Source organism: Pagrus major, chromosome 9, assembly GCF_040436345.1.
Source record: "Pagrus major chromosome 9, Pma_NU_1.0".
Taxonomy (NCBI): domain Eukaryota; kingdom Metazoa; phylum Chordata; class Actinopteri; order Spariformes; family Sparidae; genus Pagrus; species Pagrus major.
Genome location: NC_133223.1, coordinates 33,000,450 through 33,023,617, shown reverse-complemented (window position 1 = coordinate 33,023,617; position 23,168 = coordinate 33,000,450). Strand labels below are relative to the sequence as shown.

At 40.7% G+C, this 23,168-nt stretch overlaps 2 protein-coding genes across 3 annotated transcripts; one reads left to right on the top strand and one right to left on the bottom strand.

Annotated features, from left to right (window-relative positions):
- Positions 1–1,423: 1,423 nt before the first annotated feature.
- Positions 1,424–13,486, top strand: LOC141002125 (transmembrane protein 50B). Of its 2 annotated transcripts, none has more exons than XM_073473308.1 (7): positions 1,424–1,515; positions 2,769–3,036; positions 4,442–4,554; positions 5,753–5,820; positions 7,485–7,577; positions 9,999–10,056; positions 11,259–13,392. In XM_073473308.1, the coding sequence occupies exons 2-7, from the start codon at positions 2,938–2,940 to the stop codon at positions 11,302–11,304; spliced, it is 477 nt and encodes a 158-aa protein (XP_073329409.1). In that variant the 5' UTR covers positions 1,424–1,515; positions 2,769–2,937; the 3' UTR covers positions 11,305–13,392. The 2 variants fall into 2 exon arrangements, with proteins under 2 accessions (XP_073329409.1, XP_073329408.1); XM_073473307.1 differs by lacking the exon at positions 1,424–1,515 and adding an exon at positions 13,429–13,486 and having other exon boundaries at positions 2,840–3,036; positions 11,259–11,299.
- Positions 13,487–13,616: 130 nt separating this feature from the next.
- Positions 13,617–22,604, bottom strand: ifngr2 (interferon gamma receptor 2). Its single transcript, XM_073473306.1, has 7 exons — positions 22,417–22,604; positions 21,082–21,196; positions 20,817–20,986; positions 19,911–20,056; positions 18,742–18,886; positions 17,223–17,374; positions 13,617–15,291 (listed from the first exon to the last, which is right to left on the bottom strand). The coding sequence occupies exons 1-7, from the start codon at positions 22,457–22,459 to the stop codon at positions 15,199–15,201; spliced, it is 864 nt and encodes a 287-aa protein (XP_073329407.1). The 5' UTR covers positions 22,460–22,604; the 3' UTR covers positions 13,617–15,198.
- Positions 22,605–23,168: the final 564 nt, after the last annotated feature.

The window sequence follows — 23,168 nt, the reverse complement described above, 5'->3', positions numbered from 1 at the left end:
TTTTTTTTCATCCAAGAAATAATTTTTAAAAGTCATTTTTCAAACAAAATTGTAAAATTGACTCCACGTTAAGAATCTCAGTGTCGTTATGATGATCGATCAACAACAGAGCTGTTCTCATATGGAAACCAGTCGAGGCCTCTGTGGTCACGTGTGTGAAAACCACCCTGAGGTTTGACATTTAAACTCAATATAATGCAGAACTGAAATCACAGCAGTGTGTTAACGATGTGAGAAAGGAGGAATCCCTGCAGGCTTTCACTGCCGACTCATTATCGGCCTGACATTGAAATGTTTTAAATTCTGCAGGTCAGCAGCTTTAACGTCTGGAGGTCAATGGAGAGAACGAAAGACTAACTTTGCTTTCACAACACCAGCTTGATTCATGTCATTAATTTCTCCCAGTCAGCTCGTTTATTTGACCATTTTTCACCTTTTCTTTTAAACGTCTTACAGATTGGACGACAGCTAACTGCCAAGTAAGGTAACTTGTTTATGTCAGAACAGCACATACACAAATATAGAAATCATCAGCTACCACTGAGGACACTGAGGTCATGTGCTGCATTTTTTCTTGGTCTTTGATATCTTAATACATATATATATATATATATATATATATATATACGTATATATATAACACCACAATTAAAAATGGCAAATTTACAGTTAATTGAACGTTAGTTAATAGTTATTTCACTGTTAACAAGCAATTAAAAGGTCCTTTAACTATTTATTAGCAATTGTTAATTGGAAAGTTGCAACTGATGTTCATAACACTGTGAAAAACAGTTAATAAATACTGTGTTGTTGATTTTAAACATTGTTTGGAGGCCTTATAAAGTTGCAACTGATGTTTTTAACCTTTACGATTGCTTAATAAATGAAAATACTGAAATAAATCGAATTAACTATAAATTTACCAATTATTAATTTAGTTTAACACATTTAAGTCAAAATTGGCCATTTTGTTTCTTCTTCTTCTTCTGTCGGAATTTGAGTCCAATTTTCATCTATTTACTGGCACTGATATTATTTCTTAAGCGATTATTGGTCCTGTTAAAACGCAGAGATATCCATCTGATCTAAAACAGTTTGTTTAACCATAAACATATTTTAAATAATAATAACTATGCACTCAAGTTGTGTCCCGCACGCTAAATTTAGCATGTAGGCTGTCTCCAGTTTATGTCCTCGAGTTTAGAGTTTTGTTGGAACAGTTTAATCTTCTTTTGTTATTATTTATTTATTTATTTATTTATTTATTTATTTATTTATTTATTTATTTATTTATTACACTTTCTGCTCAGTCCTGTCCCACATCAGTAGGTGTGTCTCTCAGTCGCCGTCAGGAGGCGGCGGCGCTGTGGCCTCTTTGCGTTGTTCGCTAACCGCAATTAAACACCAAGAAGAAGAAGAACTCGATGACGGCAGCAGCGAAGAAGAAGAAGAAGAAGCATCGACCCGCTCCAGCTTGTCAATGGAAACTGAAACCAACCTCTGGCTCATGAAAAGGTGGGCAGCTGCACGTAACATGCACACAAACGTTTCATACCGGGTCAGAACCAAGTTCCCTCTGTTGTGAAGTCAGGGGTTTGTGTGTCTGCTAACTGTTAGCTCGCTCCACACGTTAGCGTTTCAAACTAAACAGCCGTTATGTTAGCTTCCGTTAGCTTCCTCACAGAAACAGCTCGGTACGACCCTTTAAATGTGCATGTGTTGAGGTTATTAATCCACTAATGGTGCAACTCAAAGACTAAACAGTCGATTATTTTACTTCATAGCCCTGCTATAGACTAACAAAGCTAGCTGTGTTGTTGTTGGGCTAACGTAGGAGCTAGCTTAATTAAGCTGTTAGCCAGATTCAGGTGTGTTTCTGTTCCCCTTTTGGCTGTAATGCTGAATTCCGTTCAGTGAAATGGCATTTAAGATGTTGAGCATTATTTTTATTTGCTGGTTGGCACCTGCAAAACAACTTTAACCTATAATGGATTGAATAATCTTCGTTCTTTAATTCGGCATGCTCGTGACCAAGTATATATATGTCATTTAGTTATAACTGAGATGTGTAGAGGTGTTTTTTTTTTTTGTAGTTGAGCTGCTCACAATGGCTTGAACTGGTGTAAGACATTTGTCAAAATCAACCAATAATCACCATCGATAAGAATGTAACTGTATTTGATCAAAAGCTGTTTGTTATATGGTCTTTATGCCGAACTGAAATTTAAAATCATCTTAAAGTAACGTTGCCCAAACCAAATAAATGTGGTGATAGGTAAGCCGACAGCAGATGACCTAATTATTGAATGAACATTGGTTCTGTATAAGAACAACACGTTTGAGCTTTAGGAAAGAGTGTTAAACAGTTATTTGATATAAATGCAGGACCTGCAATTTTTGATGAAAGTAAAACGAGTCAGAAATGTCAAAACAAAAACATTAAGGTGCCACACAGACGTCCCGGCCTAAAAATCTTATTCTGCAGATGTAACCTGCTCGGTTGAAACGAAGCCTAGCAAATATCACATCACTATTTTTTATATGTTTTCAGTCAAAAGTTTAATGCAAAAATGATGACTCGTATCGCAGTTGCAATGTCTGTTAAAATGTATGAATTTATTTTTTGTCATATATATGCATCGTTAGAAAAATCCTCTCAAACTCAGCAGATTTAGACTCCGTGTCTGAGGAACCTGAACGTTACACATCAGGTAGAAGTTTATGTGTCGAAGATGTTAATAAGACTTGAACGTTTGCATCCTCTCCAGGAGACTTTGACAGAGTCGCTGATCTGAGCCAGAAGCAGAGGCGCCTGCAGTCTGTGACGAACAGCAGGTGAAGCAGGTGTCGACGCCTACGGAGTCTGGAGGAGGAGGAGGCCCGGTTCACCTGTGCAGAGAAGCAGAAGGAAGGAGGTGGACACGACGAGGACCGCAGATGGCTGGCTTTCTGGATAACTTCCGCTGGCCAGAGTGGGAATGCATCGACTGGGGGGAGAGGAGGAACGCGGTGGCTTCGATCGTCGCTGGAGTTCTGGTCAGTGGGTTTTATCAGAATGACTGTGTGAGAGTATGCAAAGGCAAGATTGTGAAAATAATACAGTCAAGTTATGACTGAGACCTGACTACTGATTTTACATTCCTAAACTAATTGACACATTCCAGTACCTACAGTTAATTGATGAGTCAGACATGTAGACACATGATAACCAGTCCCCTATCTGTTTCCTGTCGGCCTCAAAAAGATAGCCGGTGTATTTTCACTTCAGAAAAGAGTTAAATCTCCTTCGCTGCATCCTTTTTTTCAATTTGCAAGCAACAAAACTCCATCACAGCCGACATCTGGTGAAGAGGGGAGCAGAACAATTTATTATTTCATCGTCACAACACCGTCTCACAAAATCAACATTAAACCACGTTAATGAAAACAGCTGAGAAGGTTTGAAGCAAAAGAAAGTTCTTCACTTTGTTGCTACATCATCATTTTATAAAGCAGAAGTTTCCCTGTTAACACTGACACATCAAGCCAACAATGTACCATTTATACACACTGGAAATGCTGAAGGCTGTTTTATTCAGGATAGAGAGCAGAAATAGAGAATAAGTGTTTAATGTTACACGTTTAGCCGTCTCAGCAAAGGCGTACTCTTAGTCTTCAACAAGTGGTGTCGGAGTCCAGTGGCCAGTGTCAGTTTAGATCCAGTTCACAGTTCGTTAAGCTCTTTCACTAATGAACATCATATAAAAACCTTTTCTCTCTCCTTATTCTTTTTCAACAGAACGGCGCGATGTAAAAATGCACGGACCGTCACGTTTACGATAAATATTAGCTCATAGATTGTAGCTGATTAATTTTTATGCCACAGTGTCTAAAATAAAACTTCTGACAGCTTCATTAGTGACGGGAACAGCAGGTGTTTTTTGTGTGTTGTGTTGTCGATTAATCGATTAGTCGTTTTGTCTATGAAATGTCAGAAAAAGGTGTAAAATGTAGAACAAGAGTACAGAAACCAGAAAATATTCACATTTAAGTGAAATTCACAAATTATTTTGTCAGTAAAATGACTCGGTGATTAGTTGCCGCTCTGAATTTCTTTGGGGGGGGTGTTTCCTCAACATTTTCATTTAGAGGAACCACATCAGAAGTTACAGTGTCCACTGTTACACAATATTCCTCAGTATTTCTTAGATTACATCATACATGATGTCACTGATTATTCTTCTGAAGCTTGACTTGAAGCTTTTCCCAACAGTGAGCAGCTGTTCAAGAACCAACGTCATCTCTGTTGTTAACTAGAAGCTTTTAAGGACTGTGTCATCTGTAATCATCATCCTCCCTGTATTTTTAACCCCAACATAAGACAGTCAGCTCACAGTACTGCATGTCATGTATTCATATTACCACAGACCACAGATGTCAACCCTGTTATCTCTCCTCTCAGTTCTTCACTGGCTGGTGGATCATGATCGACGCAGCAGTGACGTATCCAACTCAGGAAGAGATGAACCACGCCTTCCACACATGTGGTGTCTTCTCCACCATAGCATTCTTCATGTAAGTGCTGCACACGCAAGGTTGAAGGTAACAATCAGAGAGTGAGAGACGTCTAATAAACATAATTAGCAGCTTTCAGTTGTGGGAAACGCATCATGTTCTTGTTGCTAATGAGGGTCTCCTGCTGGTTGGATGTGCGTTGTGATTCTCTCATGTGTTACGACTTTCTGGTGAGCTGTTGAAAAGTCTTAAAAAGATAAAAGATTTTAAAAAAATCATTTACTTGTTAATTTGTTAATCCATCCATCAATCTTCTCATGAGGACATGTTGATGCAGCTGAGCTCATTTACAGTAAACGGTAGGTTTACTGTAAATGAGCTCAGCTGCTGTTCTTCTGATTTGCGGTGAAGATCGATAAGATCTGATGCGTTGGTGTTAAAAGGTTTTTGTGCATGTGAGAGTAAAGTCTTCTCTGCTGCAGCTCGTGGAACATTATGAATTATTTATATGCGGTTTGTCTTCTTCCTGTGGTTATTGTCCTGATGTTATCGGCACAAGAAAAATATCAGTGATTGATTTAAAAAAAAGTCCTTCTTTGAAACTCATTCACTAGATTAAATGCATAAACACACAACCTAAAAATGTAACATGACAGTTGCTAGACAAGACCTGTGTTGAGGAAAATACAAAATGAAGCCAGAGGTTTGGAAACTGAAAATAACAAGTTGTTGCAGACAGGCAGTTCTGTATAAAATGACCTTGTCTGGATCGTTATTTATTAATTTGAAAGATTTTGAAAACCTTGTTCCGAATCTTTCAATGGCTTCCCACGTCTCACATCTGTTCAGCGTTTCATAAATAACTGTTCAACTATTCTGTTTAAGTCCATGATGGACGTAAACAAGCCTCCATGGAGGCCACAGACTGAAGCAAACTGAACAAAAGCAATGATTTTCTCCACGTAGCACGGCACATGGAGCAACAGCTGCCAGTCTGCACTTACAGCTGATTTTATTGGGTCAAACATTGTGTACATCGACGCTGCTTCTTTACCGTCACAGCTTTTCTTCCAGTTTCTTCTTGAGGTCACGCTGACGGGATTTGAGACATTTCCTTTGTGGTCAAATAACACTGGAAAAATCTCTTGACATCTTGTGAAAGCATCTTCAACAAAAGGAAGTACTCGAGAGAACTGAAACTTTAGGACCTAGAGATTGTCCTGCTTTGTCTAACAGCTGACTGTGTCTGTATTTTCAGGATCAACGCAGTTTCTAACGGCCAGGTGAGAGGAGACACGTACGGAGAGGGCTGCCTCGGCAGGACAGGTGTGTTTCTCTGCGTGTCTCACCTGGAGAGGAGACATTTGAGAGTCTGTATTGATTTGGATGTTAGCAGGCTAATATGCTACGCTAAGATGTTGACTGAGGTAAACATTACTTCCTAAACATCAGCATGGTAACTAACTAACGTACAGCCTCAGTGGGCTGCTGATGGTTCTGTAGTCTCAGTTTTGTTTAGTCAGTCTGCAGCAGCAGGTTTGGTTCTGATTCATCAACAGTTAACAGTCAAAAATAAGCTGCTTTCTGCAACCACCCACACATACCACATCTACATAAGGTTATACTGCAGTATAACAATAATAAGAATAAGAATATTTATTTATGCAGCACCTTTAAAAAACAAAGTTACAAAGAACTTCATGTGGTTGAACCAGGATTAAAACATGTTACTGCAGTGAGACCAATAAAGTCAGACAGTTAAAGTAAAATGTGTACAAATAAAGTGGAATAAAACAATAATATCAAATATAAAAAACAATAATGATGATAAAGTGAGATATGTTGGAGATAAAATGTGGTGTTGTGGCATTAATATAAAGCTTTTTTAAAAAGATCAGTTTTGTAATCTGGCATATAACTCAGACTTCAGGCATTCAAATCCAACCTCTTTATCGAGAGCTGGAGTCCCGGCCCTTCTCGTCCACTCATGGACCTTATTTGATAAAACGTTTGTCTGTAGTGAAGAAGAGACCGATGATGTATTGATCCTGTTTGAATCTCACAGATGATGTTTGTCATCAGACTGTGACGTCATTATAAAGACGACACAGCCGACAGAGTCGTCAGTGACGTCGTCTCCTCACTGAAACATTGTAGAGCTGCTCCTGTATATCAGCAGCTCACAGAACTGAACCAGAACCAGAACTGCAGTTGTCACTATGAGCAGATTTGTTGTGGTGTTCATCTTGTTTACGAGCTTTTCTGAGCCCAGTTGGCTCCATGATGGTGTCGGTTCTGGTGCTGATGAGACGATGTAGTTCACTGCGCGCTTTAACACAAAACTGTGTTTTCCATATTATGCAAAATGTTGATTACACAGGTCTTTCTTAACACTAATAAGATAAATAAGATAAGAAAATAAATATTGTCCAATACTGTGCAGATATTCCTTCAGTTTCTGTTCTTTTTAATCATGATTTTTTTTTTTATTGCACAGCAAATTTAAATGCTGTAGTAGTACAACGAAACAACAGCTTATTACCAGACTTTCCATTCCACTAACATGAACTCATTTGCTAAAACAAGACTTGTATATTCAGGTTATGTCTTATTAATTTTCAGGTTAATAGAGGCCACTGTAGCTCACTTTATAGACAACGTAATTCAATTTCGTCTCTCATAATTGGAGCAGCGGTCCACCGTCTGAGATACATAATTGAAAAGCACTTTCTGTGCACGTCACTGCCTCAGTTAAGCATCTGATCACTGAAGACTGGCAGGATGTATTAATGCGTCATTTTTAGTTGGTTTATTTTATTTACAGCACAGAAAACACAGCAGTGGTTCTGTGTTTCATACCTCACATTTTAAAATATGACGTTTAATACACCTCTGCTCTGCTTTAATTTGATTGGCTCATGCTTTAAAAGATGACGCGGTACGGTGGGTGCGCTCAGCTGTCGGTGTGTTAACGTCGTGTGTTCTCACAGGAGCTCGTCTCTGGCTGTTCATCGGCTTCATGATGATGTTCGGCTCGCTCATCGCCTCCATCTGGATCCTGTTCGGAGGCTACGTGGTGCCGAGTGAGTGATCGACATATTCTCTCTCATTACTCCTTCCTCTCGTCTGGTCAAACGTTTTATCAGTCAGAGTAACTTCATTGCTGGAATATTGGGGGGGTGGTAGGTATTTGGTTTTCAACGTTGGGATTTGGATTTTATTGAGGTGTCCAAAATAAAAAGAGGAATCCCAAACTTCAACCCACAAAGCAACGTTACAGGACCAAACAACTGTAATATGGTAACTGGTCGTGTCTTTGGCAACTTACATGAGGAAAAACATGCTGAATTTATACGTGGCTGTCATCCTGTCTGTCATCCTGTCTGTCCTGCTGACTTTTTGTCACATTTCTGCATCCAAAGAAGTCTGACCTTTTGAGCGAGTGGATCTTCTGTAGTTTAACCTTTTCAGACTGCAACACATCAGTTTAGCTCCTGTATCACCCCTGACCACCTGTAATTATATGGAGATTAGTGATTAGAAAGACCGCTTCATTAATTCATCTTGTTCCTCCAGCTAATCCTCTCGGCTCTTATCCATTCACTCATAATTCTGTTTGTCTTTATTATCCCGTCAGTTAGAAATCCATACCCGCCTCTTAACTCCTCGTTTATCTCACCCACACAATCTCTAATCCATTAGCTGGATCAGGAAGCACAGGTCTATCACATGGTTTAACACTTCTGATGTCACTACAATGAAAAGGGATTACTGAGGTTTTAAATATGACTCGAGCTGCGTCCACGCTAATGCGGATCAATTTAGACACGCAGCTTTTCCTGTTAGATTTTGTCCGTCCGCCAACAGTCAGCCAGTGTTTTCCGGCCTCGCAGAGGAGATTCAACACTGACCTGGTGTTTGTGTCCAGATGAGGAAACTGATCTTTTTAAATATGTCATGTACCGGACGTCAGCGCCGTCTGTCACCTCACACTCTCTCTGTGACGGCCACTTTTTATAACAGTACAGTAGATTACACTAAATGGTTTTGGCATTAACTTGGAGCTGGACTCAATAAAATACATTCCCTGTAGACTACAGACAGAGTTGAAAAACTTTTACTTTTCTACTTTTCTCTTTTATAAAAGTTTTAGTTTGGCACACGCCCGTCATCCATCATGCCGCTAGCTATAACTCAAGTTGCATCGTTTACACTACGTCACCTAAAGAAGACTGACGTGAAGTCATTTATACAATCAGCAAACACATCTAGTCGGCTACATCTCTCTTTTGGTACGTCTGCATAGTGGAAAGAAAGTGAAGTTTGGAAACAGAAGTAGGAGGGCAGGAAGTGAAAATATTCTGATATTGATATATTCACCAATATACACAAATTTTGTTGCAACGATCATGCACATGTGGTTATCAAACTCTTGTGACAAAGATATGAGACCGAGGATATTCTACAGTTTAACAATAAACTTTGACATCAGTGCACTAAAACAGTAAACTTGCTGGTGATTTATTCTGTTTCATCCCAAGCATCTTTTTCTGCATTATAATCAGCTGCTGCAGCTCTGAGACACTCTGAAGCTGAGAGATGTAGTCTGAAGCCCTAGAAACTGAAATCAGTTAGCGTTTTCACACATCCAGTTCCCTCGTCTCAAAATTTGTGAGTGTGTTGAATTAGTTGTCAGTTAAATGTGTGAAATAAGCTGTGTGGTTACTGCAGGCTGGAGATATTTACACGTTTTCTTCTACCAGATAAAATACGTCATCAAATGTCCCCCAGTTTAATTATAAAGCTCTTCACCTAACAAGCGTCTGAATGAGACTACAGAGGTTGTCTGGGACATTAAACGTCCTCCAGTTTAGTTACAAACTATTCTGACTCTGAGAAATGTGAGAAATGATGCCAACTGATATATCGGTCGGCCTCTAAAGAAGACATGAAATAAAGTAAATAGCTCACAGCTAATGGTTCACCTTCTAAATTACTAACGTCTTTATATGTTTCACAAAGATACTGCGTTCTCTGAGTATCTCAGCTTATTCTGAGAATAATGAACCGTGACATGCTTGTGAACTCTGGTAGTGACGCTGCTAAAAGCCTGTCAAATACAAATAAAAAGCACAGTCGAGTATAAAAGAGTTATTGGTGCTGTTTTCATTCATCTGGTTCATAGCGGCCATCTGTTGGATTCTAGTTATTCTGATAATATGAGGCTTCAGCAGTCTTTTACACGAATTAAGTGGGTGTCAACGTCCTGGCAGCTGTGTTTAGGTTTATTTATGAGCCACATGCAAACAACAGCAAGAAAGTCGTTTTACTCAAAGCTGAACTCCTGTTTTCAAAGGTGTTCAACGGCCAATAATGTTTCTGCACAATTCGGTAATAAAGGTACTTTCTGTAGTCTGTTGAGAGACATTTCAGTATCTGTTTGAACGTCCCTCTAATCATTGTTGTATAACTGACTGTGATTTTGTTTTGTTTTAATGTTTCAGAGAAAGAAGTGGCTCCTGGGCTGGCTGTGTTCTTTCAGAACGCATTCATCTTTTTTAGGTGAGTGTGGGAACATCAAGATCAAATCTGGTGGTGCAGAGAAACACTGCAGGCTTGTGTGGCGGTGTGGGAGTGTCACTCCATGGTCCGTGTGTGTGACGTGTTGGGAACCCCCCCCTGCTAATCAGTTTGCCTAAAGGCGAAGCTGCGATATTGTTGTGCTACAAGCATGATGGTCCTACTAGTGATTGTTTATTGAAAATAATAGTGAACAACCAGGATGGAACAGATCACTACTTACTCACAAGTGAAACATCAGAGAAACGTTTGTTGTGTTCCCTCTGTAGCATTTAGCTAAATAACACGCTACAGCTACTGACCTGTCCCGCCAAAACGGATTACCCTCGTTAAAATGAAGGGACAGACCTTCGTTTTCACCGCCTGATTTGATCTGGATCCAGTCTATAACATGAAACTTAAATCAACCAGCCAATAAATAAATATTAAAACACTGCCCGTCTGTAAACTACCAACTATACATATTTCTATGGAAAAAAAAATCCACCCTTATGTATTGATCCCTCTGAGACGGTCCAGAACAAACTGGTCAAATGAACATGTTGTGCTGTTACACGTGGAGTTTAACAGAGCAGGTTTCAGCACCATGAACGGGCTCATCAATGTATTTTCAACTAATGAACCTGAACATGAACATGAGCGTCACTGACTCAACGACTACAGCTCAGTATCAGTAACAGGAAATGTCTTGTAGCTTCATGTTATTTCCAGCATGGGTGTGACTCAAGTGATTCTTAACAGGAAATTGTGTTGTCTGTATCACCCACACACATGTTGTGTAGGTGATAAGGTTTTAATGAGGTATTTGAGGCTATAAAAAGGGGGCTTGGTCCTGTGTGATGTTGGCTCCCAGGAACCTTTAACTGTTCACCTGCTTCTCCAGGAGTTTCTCTTTGCCTCCTTTTTAATAAAATCAGCAATCAGCTCTTTGGTTTCGCTCGACATCATTCTCTGCAAGATTGTTCATTTCCTCCTGATATGAGAAAGATGAGGGTTGTTACTGCTTCAGCAGCGACAACAGCACAGACCTGATGGGCTGAGTGTCACAGACGGTGACACAGTTTAAAAATATCCGATTTTTGATCGTCCATTAAACCTCTTAGCCTCGTGTGATGGAGGTACTGACCTGCTGCTGTTTGTGCCAAGTGCTGACGTCGTGTTTTCTCCTCTCTGTCTCTCTGCAGCACTCTGATCTACAAGTTTGGCCGGACTGAAGATTTATGGGGTTAGAGGGTTTGTCTTGTTGCTGACTGTCTGTGTTAATGACACACACACACACACAAACACACACACATGCAGGCAGTCAACATGTTTTGTAACCAGCCCAAACACACAGAGTCCACAGATTGTTTTATAAACTGCATTTGCTTTTTAAATAAAAACCCATCATTGCTGCCACACACACACACACACACACACACACACACACACACACACACACACACACACACACACACACACACACACACACACACACACACACTTTAGTTCTCACTAGTTTTAGATGCTTTTGTAAATGACTCATTTTGTGTCTTTGCTGTTCTTGGGGGGGAAAAAAACTTTTCAAAGTGTTTGTATTTGAAATGAGGGAACTTTTTTTTGTTATGCACAACTGAGGAACCGCGTTCATGTTCTTTCATTGTACATCAGGACCTGTTCAGACCTGGTGTTAACATCCCTCCTGAGTGAAGACTTTCTCTCAAAAAGAGGCCACAGAAACAGGCAGATCCAACCATTGAGCTAGTAACCACAATAACACCAGACTCCCTCAACAAATCGCGCGATTTAAAGAGTTGTTTAGTTGTTGAGGAGAAACTTAACAAACTTTGTGAAAAAAGCTACGACAAATTCTAAATCAGTGGTGCCTTCTTGTAAAATTTTACAAATACGTTAAACAGAAACCAATTTAGGCAACGTCTTGGAGAAAGTCCCCAGACTCCCTTTGAAAATTGGGCAATTTTGAAACTTGAGTCAGAAAAATTCTTATAAACTTTGTGAAACGTCTCTGACAAATTCTGAATTATTTACTTCTTTTTTACTGACATGTCAAATTTTACAAAAACAGTAACCACAGTAACAGTCCACTTCTTGGAAAAAGTCCCCAGACTCCCTTATAAAAACACTCGATTTTGAGAGTTGTTGGGAGAACTTTGTGAAACGACTACAGCAATTTCTAAATCACGTGTGCCTTCTCTTCAAGTCGGCATTAAATAATTAAAATTAAATGTTAAACAATTTGTTGTTTTTTTCCCTGTAAAAAGTGTCAGTTTGTCTGGCTAAAGCTTGTTTTCCTGCCAACACGTAGCAGCTGTTTCAACACACTGTTTCAACTGATTTCATCATTTACTCTTAGTGAAGAAAGACGTTACACTGAAAACATGCCAAATTCAGTTCACAGTAACCGATATACGCTACTTGTTGGGGAAAACCCCCCAGACTCCCTTTAAAAATTACGCAATTTAAGAGTTTTAGAGTCGTTGTTCATTTGCATATGAAGCGAGGCGGTAACTTCACAGTCAGGATGGATGTGAATACGAGGTCTGAACTGAGCTTTAGTTTCATTGTATGTCAGATGCATCTCAAGTGTTAATTCATGCATTTATTCAGCATGTTGAGGGTTACAGTGTATTTTCACTGTAGTGCATCACAAAGGGAAATCATCAGTTGTATTAGGAGGAGATAATTTATTGCTATAAATACATTTTGAAGTGGATGTGAGTGAACACGCCACCACAGAGGGAACAAAGCCCCTCCTGCTGTCTCGACTGAAGCTGCTCATACTTTCTGCTCGTACGTCAGAGTTCAGCACATGCACTGGATTATAATTCGATGATTCTTATCGTTTCTGATTCGTATTAGGGTCAGTTTCCTGTTGACAGATTAGTCGCTGTCGTTCTGCCTCAGGATCGAGTGTGTTTTTTAAATAGCCTGTTTTGTCCTCTTGTACTTTTATGTCCTCGTTTAGCTCTTGTTTCTACCAGAAAATGTCCTGTACAGTGAGATGTAAGTACTCAGTATACTCTGAATTTTTTTCAGTAGCCATTTTAAGTATTTAAGTATGGAACAAATCTTGTGAAGCTTGTCAATCAGACTGCTGTAGTAAAGGTATTAAACAGACTTCTTTACACTCCTTGCTCTCACGTATAGATCATTTTATAATGATACACTTGTACCTTTAAGCTTTGACTTGCATGGAGTTAAAATAAAGACGGGAGCCCGGGAAGTGGGATTCGAGGTCACTTCCCAACATTTTTAATCATTTGTCTGACTTGTCAAAAGCTTCGAATGTGTGACAAATAAAGAAAATGTTTTATTGGACGCTGGAATCTGACAATCATTCACACGTGTCCACAGCTACTTCATCCGTTTAGGAAAATGCTGCAACGCCGTGGACGACAAAACGTCACCCGACTTTCCATCGGTATGTAGATATTTTATGTTTTCACTTTTGGGTGAACTGTTCCTTTAAATTAGACAAAATGTTCGGATTTAGGTGAAGTGACCGTTCAGATTTCTTATAAATGAAACATCATGACGCCGTCTTGTCTTCACATCTTTTATGTATTGTTATCTCTGGACAAAACTTTCTAATATCAAACTTTCTGTGTTGATGAATTTGACTCATCCACTCAGTTAGTTGGAGTTTCAGGAGTTTGTTAATGTACAAAGAAGTAAAAAAAAAACAACATTTTTAGCAGTGTTTAGACAGGCGGAGAGAAGCCAGACAAAAGGCAGAAAGTCCCCATGAAAAACAGTCCAACAGGTGAGAAGAGGCTTCGGTATGATTGGAGAATAAAGAGTAAGATTGATTAAAAGTGTTCTGATTTGTAGAAAAACGTAAGTCGTGGACAGATGAAAGATCTCCACCTTCAACCTCTGGATGTTCTTGCAGGATCAGGTCACATCATTTCCTCCCAGATAACAACAAATCCTTATTGTGAGGGAGCGTTGTCACGTTTAAAAGCTGCAGTGTGTAAAGATCGTCCACCTGTTGACTGAATCGGGTTTTTTTCCATTATGGCTAAAGTGCATAGAAAACACGTCAAATCACATTAATATCATAACCTGATTATTCCCAGTTATCTGATTATTGTGGTCATGTGAACCGGCTCAGTGTTAACGTGTAAAACTTCACTTGAGCCCTTCCTGCTTTGAAAAGTCAAAAATGTCTGCCGTGTTAGACTATCAGCTGTCCCTGGCCTATCCTGTCCCGTAACATCACTCCAGGCCGCTAGCTGCAAGGCTAACCAAGCTAACTAGCTTTCTGGTGATAATCTTCCCCTAAACTGCAGGGATGACGGATATTTGTAGGCTAAACTGGAAGCTAGCATCGTCCTGGTTCCCTCAGACGGACTAATGAGTAGATGAGTCTCCGTGTTCGCTGTGATGACGTTTAATGTCTCATTCAGACACTTGTTAGCAACCGCTAACCATTTTAACACAGAGAAGCAAGAACAAAATGTGAAAATCTCTTCAGCTTGTTTCAGGGAACTCATTTCCAGGTTTTATCAGTCTATTTCTTACATTTTACACCTTTTTTAACGATTCAGAGGTCGATGCCTCCTTAGAGTCTGTACTCGATTGTAGCTGCGTGTTAGCAGGTTGTGTTACGATGGCAGAATTAATGCTGTGATTTGTAAGAAGCTGCTGATCTGGTTGTGTAATGCCTATAAAAGTGCTTAGAAATGGACATAAAAAGATAAAATAGTGTACAGCTGTTTAGAGAAATCAGCAGTAGTCTCGGCTCACGGCTGCAGCTGTTCTCATCCTGTGTGATCGCTGTCTGCATGTTGGTTTAACAGTTTCTGGCTCTCCACAAAGCAAAGTGCACTTTAGACATCTTTCGACTTCGCCTGCAAATAAGAAGTATTTCACAATCGATACTCAATTTGGCACCCACAAACTTCAGACCTCAGCGATTCCATTCAACATCTTCTACGACTGTAATTTGCAGCTGTATGAAATCAAATAAGAGCGGAGATCTTTTACACGAGCGTCTGCAGAATGGCTCAGTCTTTTCTCTCCTGCAGTGAAAGCTGAATGTAGAGCTGATTACAGTCTGTGGACAGGGAGGAGGAGGAGGACAGCAGATGTGTCCAACTGTCTCCAGCAGTCAGAGCTGGTTTACTCCATCGTGATGCGAGAGATGACGTCACACTGCTCCTCGCTGGGGCAGATGATGTAGACGGGAGGGCGGTCAGACGGGTCGAGGAGGAACTGGAAAAACAAAGATACAGTTTGTATTAACGTCCACTCTGTTTTGTCTTTGAACTCGTCTGTCCACCTCTCTCCCTCTCTCTCGTCTGTCCCTCTTGCTCTCTCCCCCATCTGTTTCTCCATCTGTCTCTCTCTCGTCTGTCTTGTCTCTCTCTCTCGTCCTCCCTCTCTCTCATCCTCCCTCATCGTCTCTCCCTCTCTCCCCTTGTCTGTCCACCTCTCTCTCTCTTGTCCTCCCTCATCTGTCTCTCTCTTGTCCTCCCTCTCTCTCGTCTGTCTCCCTCATCTCTCTCTCTCTCGTCTGTCTCTGTCTCTCTCCCTCTGTCTCTCTCTCGTCTCTTATCCTCCCTCATCCTCACCTGCGTATCTCCCTCTCTCCCCTTGTCTGTCTCTCCATCTGTCCACCTCTCTCTCTCTTGTCTGTCTTGTCTCTCTCTCTCTTGTCCTCCCTCATCTGTCTCTCTCTCCCCTTGTCTGTCTCTCCATCTGTCCACCTCTCTCTCTCTTGTCTGTCTTGTCTCTCTCTCTCTTGTCCTCCCTCATCTGTCTCTCTCTCTCCCTGTCTGTCTCTCTCTTGCTCTCTCTCTCGTCTGTCTCCGTCATCTGTCTCTGTCTCTCTCTCTCTCGTCCTCCCTCTCTCTCGTCTCTCTTCCTCTGTCTCTCTCTCTCGTCCTCCCTCTGTCTCTCTCTCTTATCCTCCCTCATCCTCACCTGCGTCTCCCTCTCTCCCCTTGTCTGTCTCTCCATCTGTCCACCTCTCTCTCTCTCTCCCTGTCTGTCTCTCTCCCTCTTGCTCTCTCCCCCATCTGTTTCTCCATCTGTCTCTCTCTCGTCTGTCTAGTCTCTCTCTCTCGTCTGTCTTGTCTCTCTCTCTCGTCTGTCTTGTCTCTCTCTCTCGTCCTCCCTCTCTCTCGTCTGTCTCCCTCATCTGTCTCTCGTCCTCCCTCTCTGTCTCTCCCTCTCTCCCCTTGTCTGTCCACCTCTCTCTCTCTCGTCCTCCCTCATCTGTCTCTCTCTCCCTGTCTGTCGCTCTCTCGTCCTCCCTCTCTCTCGTCTGTCTTGTCTCTCTCTCTCTCTCCCTCATCTGTCTGTCTCACTCTCGTCCTCCCTCTCTCTCGTCTGTCTTGTCTCTCTCTCTCTCTCCCTCATCTGTCTGTCTCACTCTCGTCCTCCCTCTCTCTCGTCTGTCTCCCTCATCTGTCTCTCGTCCTCCCTCTCTGTCTCTCCCTCTCTCCCCTTGTCTGTCCACCTCTCTCTCTCTCGTCCTCCCTCATCTGTCTCTCTCTCCCTGTCTGTCGCTCTCTCGTCCTCCCTCTCTCTCATCTGTCCCTCTCCCTCTTGCTCTCTCTCTTGTCTCTCTCTCTTATCCTCCCTCATCCTCACCTGCGTATCTCCCTCTCTCCCCTTGTCTGTCTCTCCATCTGTCCACCTCTCTCTCTCTTGTCTGTCTTGTCTCTCTCTCTCTCTCTCTCTCTTGTCCTCCCTCATCTGTCTCTCTCTCTCCCTGTCTGTCGCTCTCTCGTCCTCCCTCTCTCTCGTCTGTCCCTCTCCCTCTTGCTCTCTCCCCCATCTGTTTCCCCATCTGTCTCTCTCTCGTCTGTCTTGTCTCTCTCTCTCTCCCTCATCTGTCTGTCTCACTCTCGTCCTCCCTCTCTCTCCCTCGTCTGTCTGTCTCACTCTCGTCCTCCCTCATCTGTCTGTCTCACTCTCGTCCTCCCTCTCTCTCGTCTGTCTCCCTCATCTGTCTCCCTCCCTCTCTCTCTCGTCCTCCCTCTCTCTCGTCTCTCTCCCTCATCTGTCTCTGTCTCTCTCTCTCGTCTCTCTCCCTCATCTGTCTCTCTCTCTCTCCCTCGTCAGGTCACATGACCTCATCATTAATGTAAAGCAGCAGGTGTGTGTGTGTGTGTGTCCGTCCGTCCGTCCGTCCTTACCTCCGGTGGGATCTGGCAGGGAGGCTGCATCAGCTTCTTGATCTTCTTGCAGTGGAAGATGAGGATGTACGCCATCAGGAGTCCCACGAAGAAGACGCAGGCGACGGGCACGACCACGGCCACGACGATCCCCGCGTGGTTCGACTCGTTTTCTGGAAGAAGACAAACAATTCATGACAACATGACTACACTTTTTTATAGAAGGGACCATACTGCTGGTTTTTCATGTTACACATTAAAGGAATATCCCACTAAAAATAATCCAGGAGTGTGTTTATCTATGAGGACATTTCATACAACTGACCCAGAATCCAGCAAGTCTGGGATAATCTGAAACAGGTCTGGGTGGATTACAATAACCAGAATTATTTAAAAAGTGCAATCATAATGTTACAGAAGCTCTGAGGGGCAAGAGAGGAAAGTTTGTTTCTGGTGATCCAAGTCTGATCTAAATTGTTTTCTCTCCTGTGTTTATGACCTTTATTCTGTTTTCTAGCAGATTTTTTGTGTGAAACAGTAAAAAAAAAAAAAACTCTTTTATAATATATAAATAATTCATGCGTGAAAACCGAAAGGAAAGCAAAATCTTTCAGGAGAAAAAAAAAATCCCTGTGCGAAACGAAATCAATTTGTTCTCCTGGAAAAACAATTTTTTTTACTCTTTTTAACACATGAAAAAAAAAGTCTGGTTCTTTTTCTCCAGGAGAACTTTTTCTCGTTTTTACAGATGTAAAAACAAATTCTGTAGAAAGAATATCGTGGTAAAACTTAATTTTTCACCACTTTTAGAGAATAAATCATTTTTAATCTTTTTCACACATGAAAAACAAACAATGTTTAATTCTTTTTTTTTTTCCCAGGAAAATGTTTTCATGTTTTCACAGATGTAAAAACAAATTCTGGAAGTTGGAAAGACTAAATTTATGTGTGACACGAACGAAAATCAGTTTTTTTCTGGAGGAAAAAAAAAAAAGTCATCTGTGAACGCAAGCTATTTTTTTTACTCGATTTCACACATGCACATTTTTTTTCTCCCAAAACAACAAACGAACAAAATAGTCTCTTTTACTCGGTTTCACTTTTTTTTTTCTTCACGGATGTAAAAACAAATTCTGGAACTTGGAAAGTTCATCGTGGCAAAACTTAATTTTCCACCAGTTCTCAGGTCATGAACACAGGAGACATTTTATTCCCCTAATGAAAAAAATTAAAATAAATGTATGTGTGAAACGAATGAAAAGCAATTTTTTTCAGGAGAAAAAAAAAAGTTTTTCTCCAGAAAAATGAATTTCCTTTACTCAGTTTCACAATACATTTTTAAAACTTTTTTTAAAATGTATTTTCTTTTTCAGGGATGTAAAAACAAACTCTGGAACTTAGAAAGATCGTCTTTTATCCACCGATTGATTGATTTTCTTACAGCTCTACAAGTGAAACCATCGTCTGTCAGGACATGAAACTGAACTAAACTGAACTCATCCACATTCTGGAAAACAACCGGATCTGAACGTGCTCTTACTTGTCTCGAGGGTGCGCTCACACTGGGTGCAGCTTGGCAGCCCGACCAGATCTTCGCTGTGGTAGATGTACTGCACCTTCACACAGTATCGCTGTCCCTCCTGCAGCCCGTCGATGGACATTGAAGCCACACTGTCTTTACATTTCTGTAGGGGAGTGGAAAGTGTTTGGATTAACACGTAATCCAGGTCAAAATTCTCTCTTCACTTAACAATAATGTCAATAATGACAAAGAACAGCAGCATTAAATGAGTCTCGAGTGACCTCTTGTGATCAGATCTCACTTCGCTGCTCTACACGAACAAACAGATCCGTTTTATACACTGAAGAATGAATTTATAACGTCTGCAGAATTTACAAGAAGGCCCAAATAAATAAGGATTTGTTACAGACAGTGTTTATACACATTTATAAAGTTCCTCCGAACTCAACAATTTACTAAACTGAGCATTTTTTTTAAAAGGCCGTCTTTAAAAAAAATACTCGGCAGAATAAATTTGATGAAATCAGTTGAAAACTGTGTTCAAACTGCTTTTTACAAAGGAAACAAATGATTCATGATTTACATTTAATGCTGAATTCACAAGAAGGCACCAATGATTCTGAATTTGTCGTAGCCGTTTCACAAAGTTTCTCCTTACGCAACAACTCCTAAAATCAGACGATTTGTTAATGGAGTCTGGTGATATTGTGGTTACAAGTTCAATGTTTGGATCAGTTGAAACAGTGTGTTCACAAACATCTGCTGCTAACATCGGCAGGTTAAGAAAGACCAAACATGTCATTTACTTTACAGTGAAGCACCTGGAAATCAGACAGCGTGTAACAGCAACAGGCTACTTTGTCGCCCATGGAGAAAGTCACCAGACTCCCTTTAAAAATCACGCAATTTTGTGAGTTGTGAAATTAGGAGAAACTTAATCAACTTTGTGAAACGCTGTCTCTGACAAATTCTTCATTATTGGTGCCTTCTTGTAAATTCAGCAAATGTTCTACATTCAGTTCTGTCTTTGTTTAAAAACATTGTGTCTGTTTGTCTCAGTGATGGACGAGTTTATTTGAATGTAGATCGGGGAAGTGAGGGACGGATGTTAAAACCAGGTCTGAGATCTCCTCCCGTTCACACAAAACAAGAAGCTGTATTGTTACTAAACTGATGAGGCTCCTCACCCTCAGCGGCTCTCCTTCCTTGCCGTAGCACACTTTGTGTTTGACGTGACCGGCGTATTCCCTTGCCAAACTGTGGTCACTGCTCAGATGTACAAACAGGGACCCGGGCCGGGCGGTCAGATTGACTTCAGGAGTGCAGGAGTCACCTGGGAGAGCACAACAAGTACATGAAGATCAGGACGGATCAGCACCAGGCACGGCAGCTCACTTAAACACATCGCCCTGCGTGGTTCACACCATGGTTAGGCTGGTTAACGCCTAGAACCACATGACAGACGGCTTCACCACCACTCTGATGTTACCTTTCTTTTGGTCCAATCACAGACGCCGTAAGCCCGCTCACACTAAAGAAAGCCGATGTAACTGAAAGTAAATGTCACCAGTCGCGAGTCTGAAATGAGTCATTTCCTGACAGTTAGACCGATCACACCACCGCTGTCATTTCACACCTCTGATTTTCACGACTGTACTCACGAGTGTCTTTATTTGTTTCTGCTTAGTGCTGTTTTTATTTTAGTGTAACATAAAACAGCACAGCATCAAAAAGGTGCCCACACTCAGAGACCCTCGTACAAACAACGACTGAACGATACGCAAAATAAAAATAAATTCATATTACGTTTACTTTGTACTCAGAGACATGACTCAGGACCAAGCAGAGGTCTCCTGATTTAGATGTTTAATGTTTCAGAGATCCTTTATTGATTTCTTTGAGAAGAGGGTTTACTCTTGGAGGAAAAACTGAACTGAACTAAAGTAATAACGTTGCCAAAGATCCTTTATCAATTTCCTTGGGAAGATGGTTTACTAGAAAGAGATTAGAGAGACTTTGTATCAATGTGCAAACCAATAAAAACCAAGCAAAAGAAAAGTTCTTGATTCTGGGTGCAGGTGTTGGTTCCTCACCATGACTGCTGCAGGCTTTGACCAGGCTGGACTTCAGCCCTCGTCTCTGTGCGTGGATATGCAGCTTCACGCAGCCCAGGGCGTCCACGGCTTTGAGCGACGTGACGTCACACGAAGTAGAAGATATCTTCACGCAGGCTGGAACATTTATCCACTCATTGCTGTCGAAGCTGAGGACGGAGAGCAGAAACGACAAGAGGTTATGAAAAATAACCGCAGTAGTGTCTTGTGAGGGGAGATTCACCGGACAACCGTCGGACCTCACCTGCTGTACCGAACAGTGTAGGTAACATCTGTATCCTCGGTGCCAGGAGTCCATTTCACCAGCCAGTTCTCAACATGGATGTTCTGTGGTGGTGCTGGTGCCACCTCACACAGTACTGGGAGTGATGGGAATAGACACGGAGAGATCAGCGTATGAGAAGATGTTTGACAGGTATAAAAGAAAGAGACAAATTTCCTGCAACTGTATTAATTAAATCTGATCTTTGAGGGGTTTTTTTTGTCTTTTCTGAACAACATCACACTGTTATTTGATGCTTTTGTCAAATTCATCCAAATATAATTAAAGCTCCTTAATTGGCCACACTTCTGCCCCGATTAAAACAACAGGAAAGGCATTTTATCAGTTTTATTAAAATTAGACATAAAAACATGAGTTTGTGATTCATAAAACTACAGTCGCCTGTTTCCTGCGAGCTGCCAGTAACAACTGATGTTTCTGATAACAATTCTGAGAATTTTATCAATTTAACCTGTTAACATCAGATTACACACAGTGTAACGTCACTGCTTCCTTTAATGAATGAGAACATTTCATAATGGCAGATACGTCAAATTAAGTTTTGTTGTTTGGTTCACTTCATGCCAATTTTACCACAATAACTTATATAAAATAAATAATACATTACATGTTATATTTTATCCGACACACTCAATTCAACATGAAATTAAACTAAAAGTGTGAGTTTTTAAGTGGAGTCTGGTCCATGTGTTGTTTGATGGGTTCAGTTTATGCCGATTTTATCACAATACCTTATTTTAAATAACTATTGCATTAAATCATTCGTTCAGACGTTCAACTCTGCCTACATGAAAATACAGTTTAAAAAGTGTGAGTTTTTAAATAGAGCGTGGTCTGCTAGTTTAAAAGACTTTACCATTATAAAAGATAACTTTTTGTTCAGGACTATATGAAAAAAAAAAAATACATTTTTATTTATCACCAGTTTGTGCCGATTTTACCACAATGCTTTATTTTTAAAAAGTATGACATTAGATCATGTTATACGTAATGGCCAACTCCACTGACACAAAAGTGATCTTTAAATAGTGAGTTTTTAAATGGAGTCTGGCTTGCTAGCTTAAAACACTTACAATATAAAATAACTTCTTGTTGAGGCCTGTGTGTGCGCGGACAGACACACGTAGAGGATGTTGCCTCACAGTTAGCACGTACACACACACACACAAACACAGACACACACACACACACACACACACACAGACACACAAACACACACACACGGCTAGGCTAGGCTAACCATGCTAGCTAAAAAACCGAACCCCTTAAAGGCTCCCGCTGAATTAATGGTCCTACCTTGAGCGACGAGCTGAACGACCAGCGCAAAAAAAACAAACATCGTGACGGCGTCATTTCACAGACGGAGCCGAGTCTGGGTCGAACCCGGAGGCGGGGACGGTTCCGTCTCCATGTCAGCGTTAATCGATCAGAACTCTCACATCAACACAGGCTCGGCCGACTCACACTTCCTCTAATTTGGGAATGAAATTTGGGAAGTTACGTACTTCAGACTTCTGGCCAACAGCCGACTTCCGGACACGCCCCTTAAAGGAAACATCACCATATAATTATCATACCTGGTGTAATAATAACAATAACAATAACAACAATAACAATGCTTTGCTTGTTAATCAATCCAAATCAATAGTTGTATAATATCATAAGTGTAAAATGACCTATTTTATTTTCAAGAAAAAATCTTCAATCCAAAACTTTGTGTCAGATTTTATGTCATTTATTTATTTTTAAAACAAAGTGGGAGATGAAGTATTTCAGTGGCTTCACTTCATCACGGCAGAAGAAAGTGTCTGTGAATCCAGATGCTTCTGTGTGAAACTGAGCCAAAACTGAATTCAGGAGATTTTTCTTTCATGTGTGAAACTGAGTGAATATTTGTGTTTTTTTCAGAATTTCTCGTGTGAAAAAATAAGTCTGATTTTTTATTTCATGTCTGAATCCCCTGATTTGTTTCCATGTGTGAATCTGAGTTCTGTCAAATTCAGGATGATTTTGTTTTCAAACAGATTTTTTTGTTCAGAAATATTTTT

Coding starts and splice junctions, on each gene's coding strand:
- LOC141002125 (XM_073473307.1), top strand. CDS start 2,938: ATGGCTGGCTTTCTGGATAACTTCCGCTGGCCAGAGTGGGAATGCATC. Junction 5,821..7,484: donor GGGCTGCCTCGGCAGGACAG/GTGTGTTTCTCT, acceptor GTGTTCTCACAG/GAGCTCGTCTCTGGCTGTTC. Junction 7,578..9,998: donor CGGAGGCTACGTGGTGCCGA/GTGAGTGATCGA, acceptor TTAATGTTTCAG/AGAAAGAAGTGGCTCCTGGG.
- ifngr2 (XM_073473306.1), bottom strand. CDS start 22,459: ATGTTTGTTTTTTTTGCGCTGGTCGTTCAGCTCGTCGCTCAAG. Junction 20,987..21,081: donor TACACTGTTCGGTACAGCAG/GTGAGGTCCGAC, acceptor CTCCGTCCTCAG/CTTCGACAGCAATGAGTGGA. Junction 18,887..19,910: donor AGGAAGGAGAGCCGCTGAGG/GTGAGGAGCCTC, acceptor ACTCCCCTACAG/AAATGTAAAGACAGTGTGGC.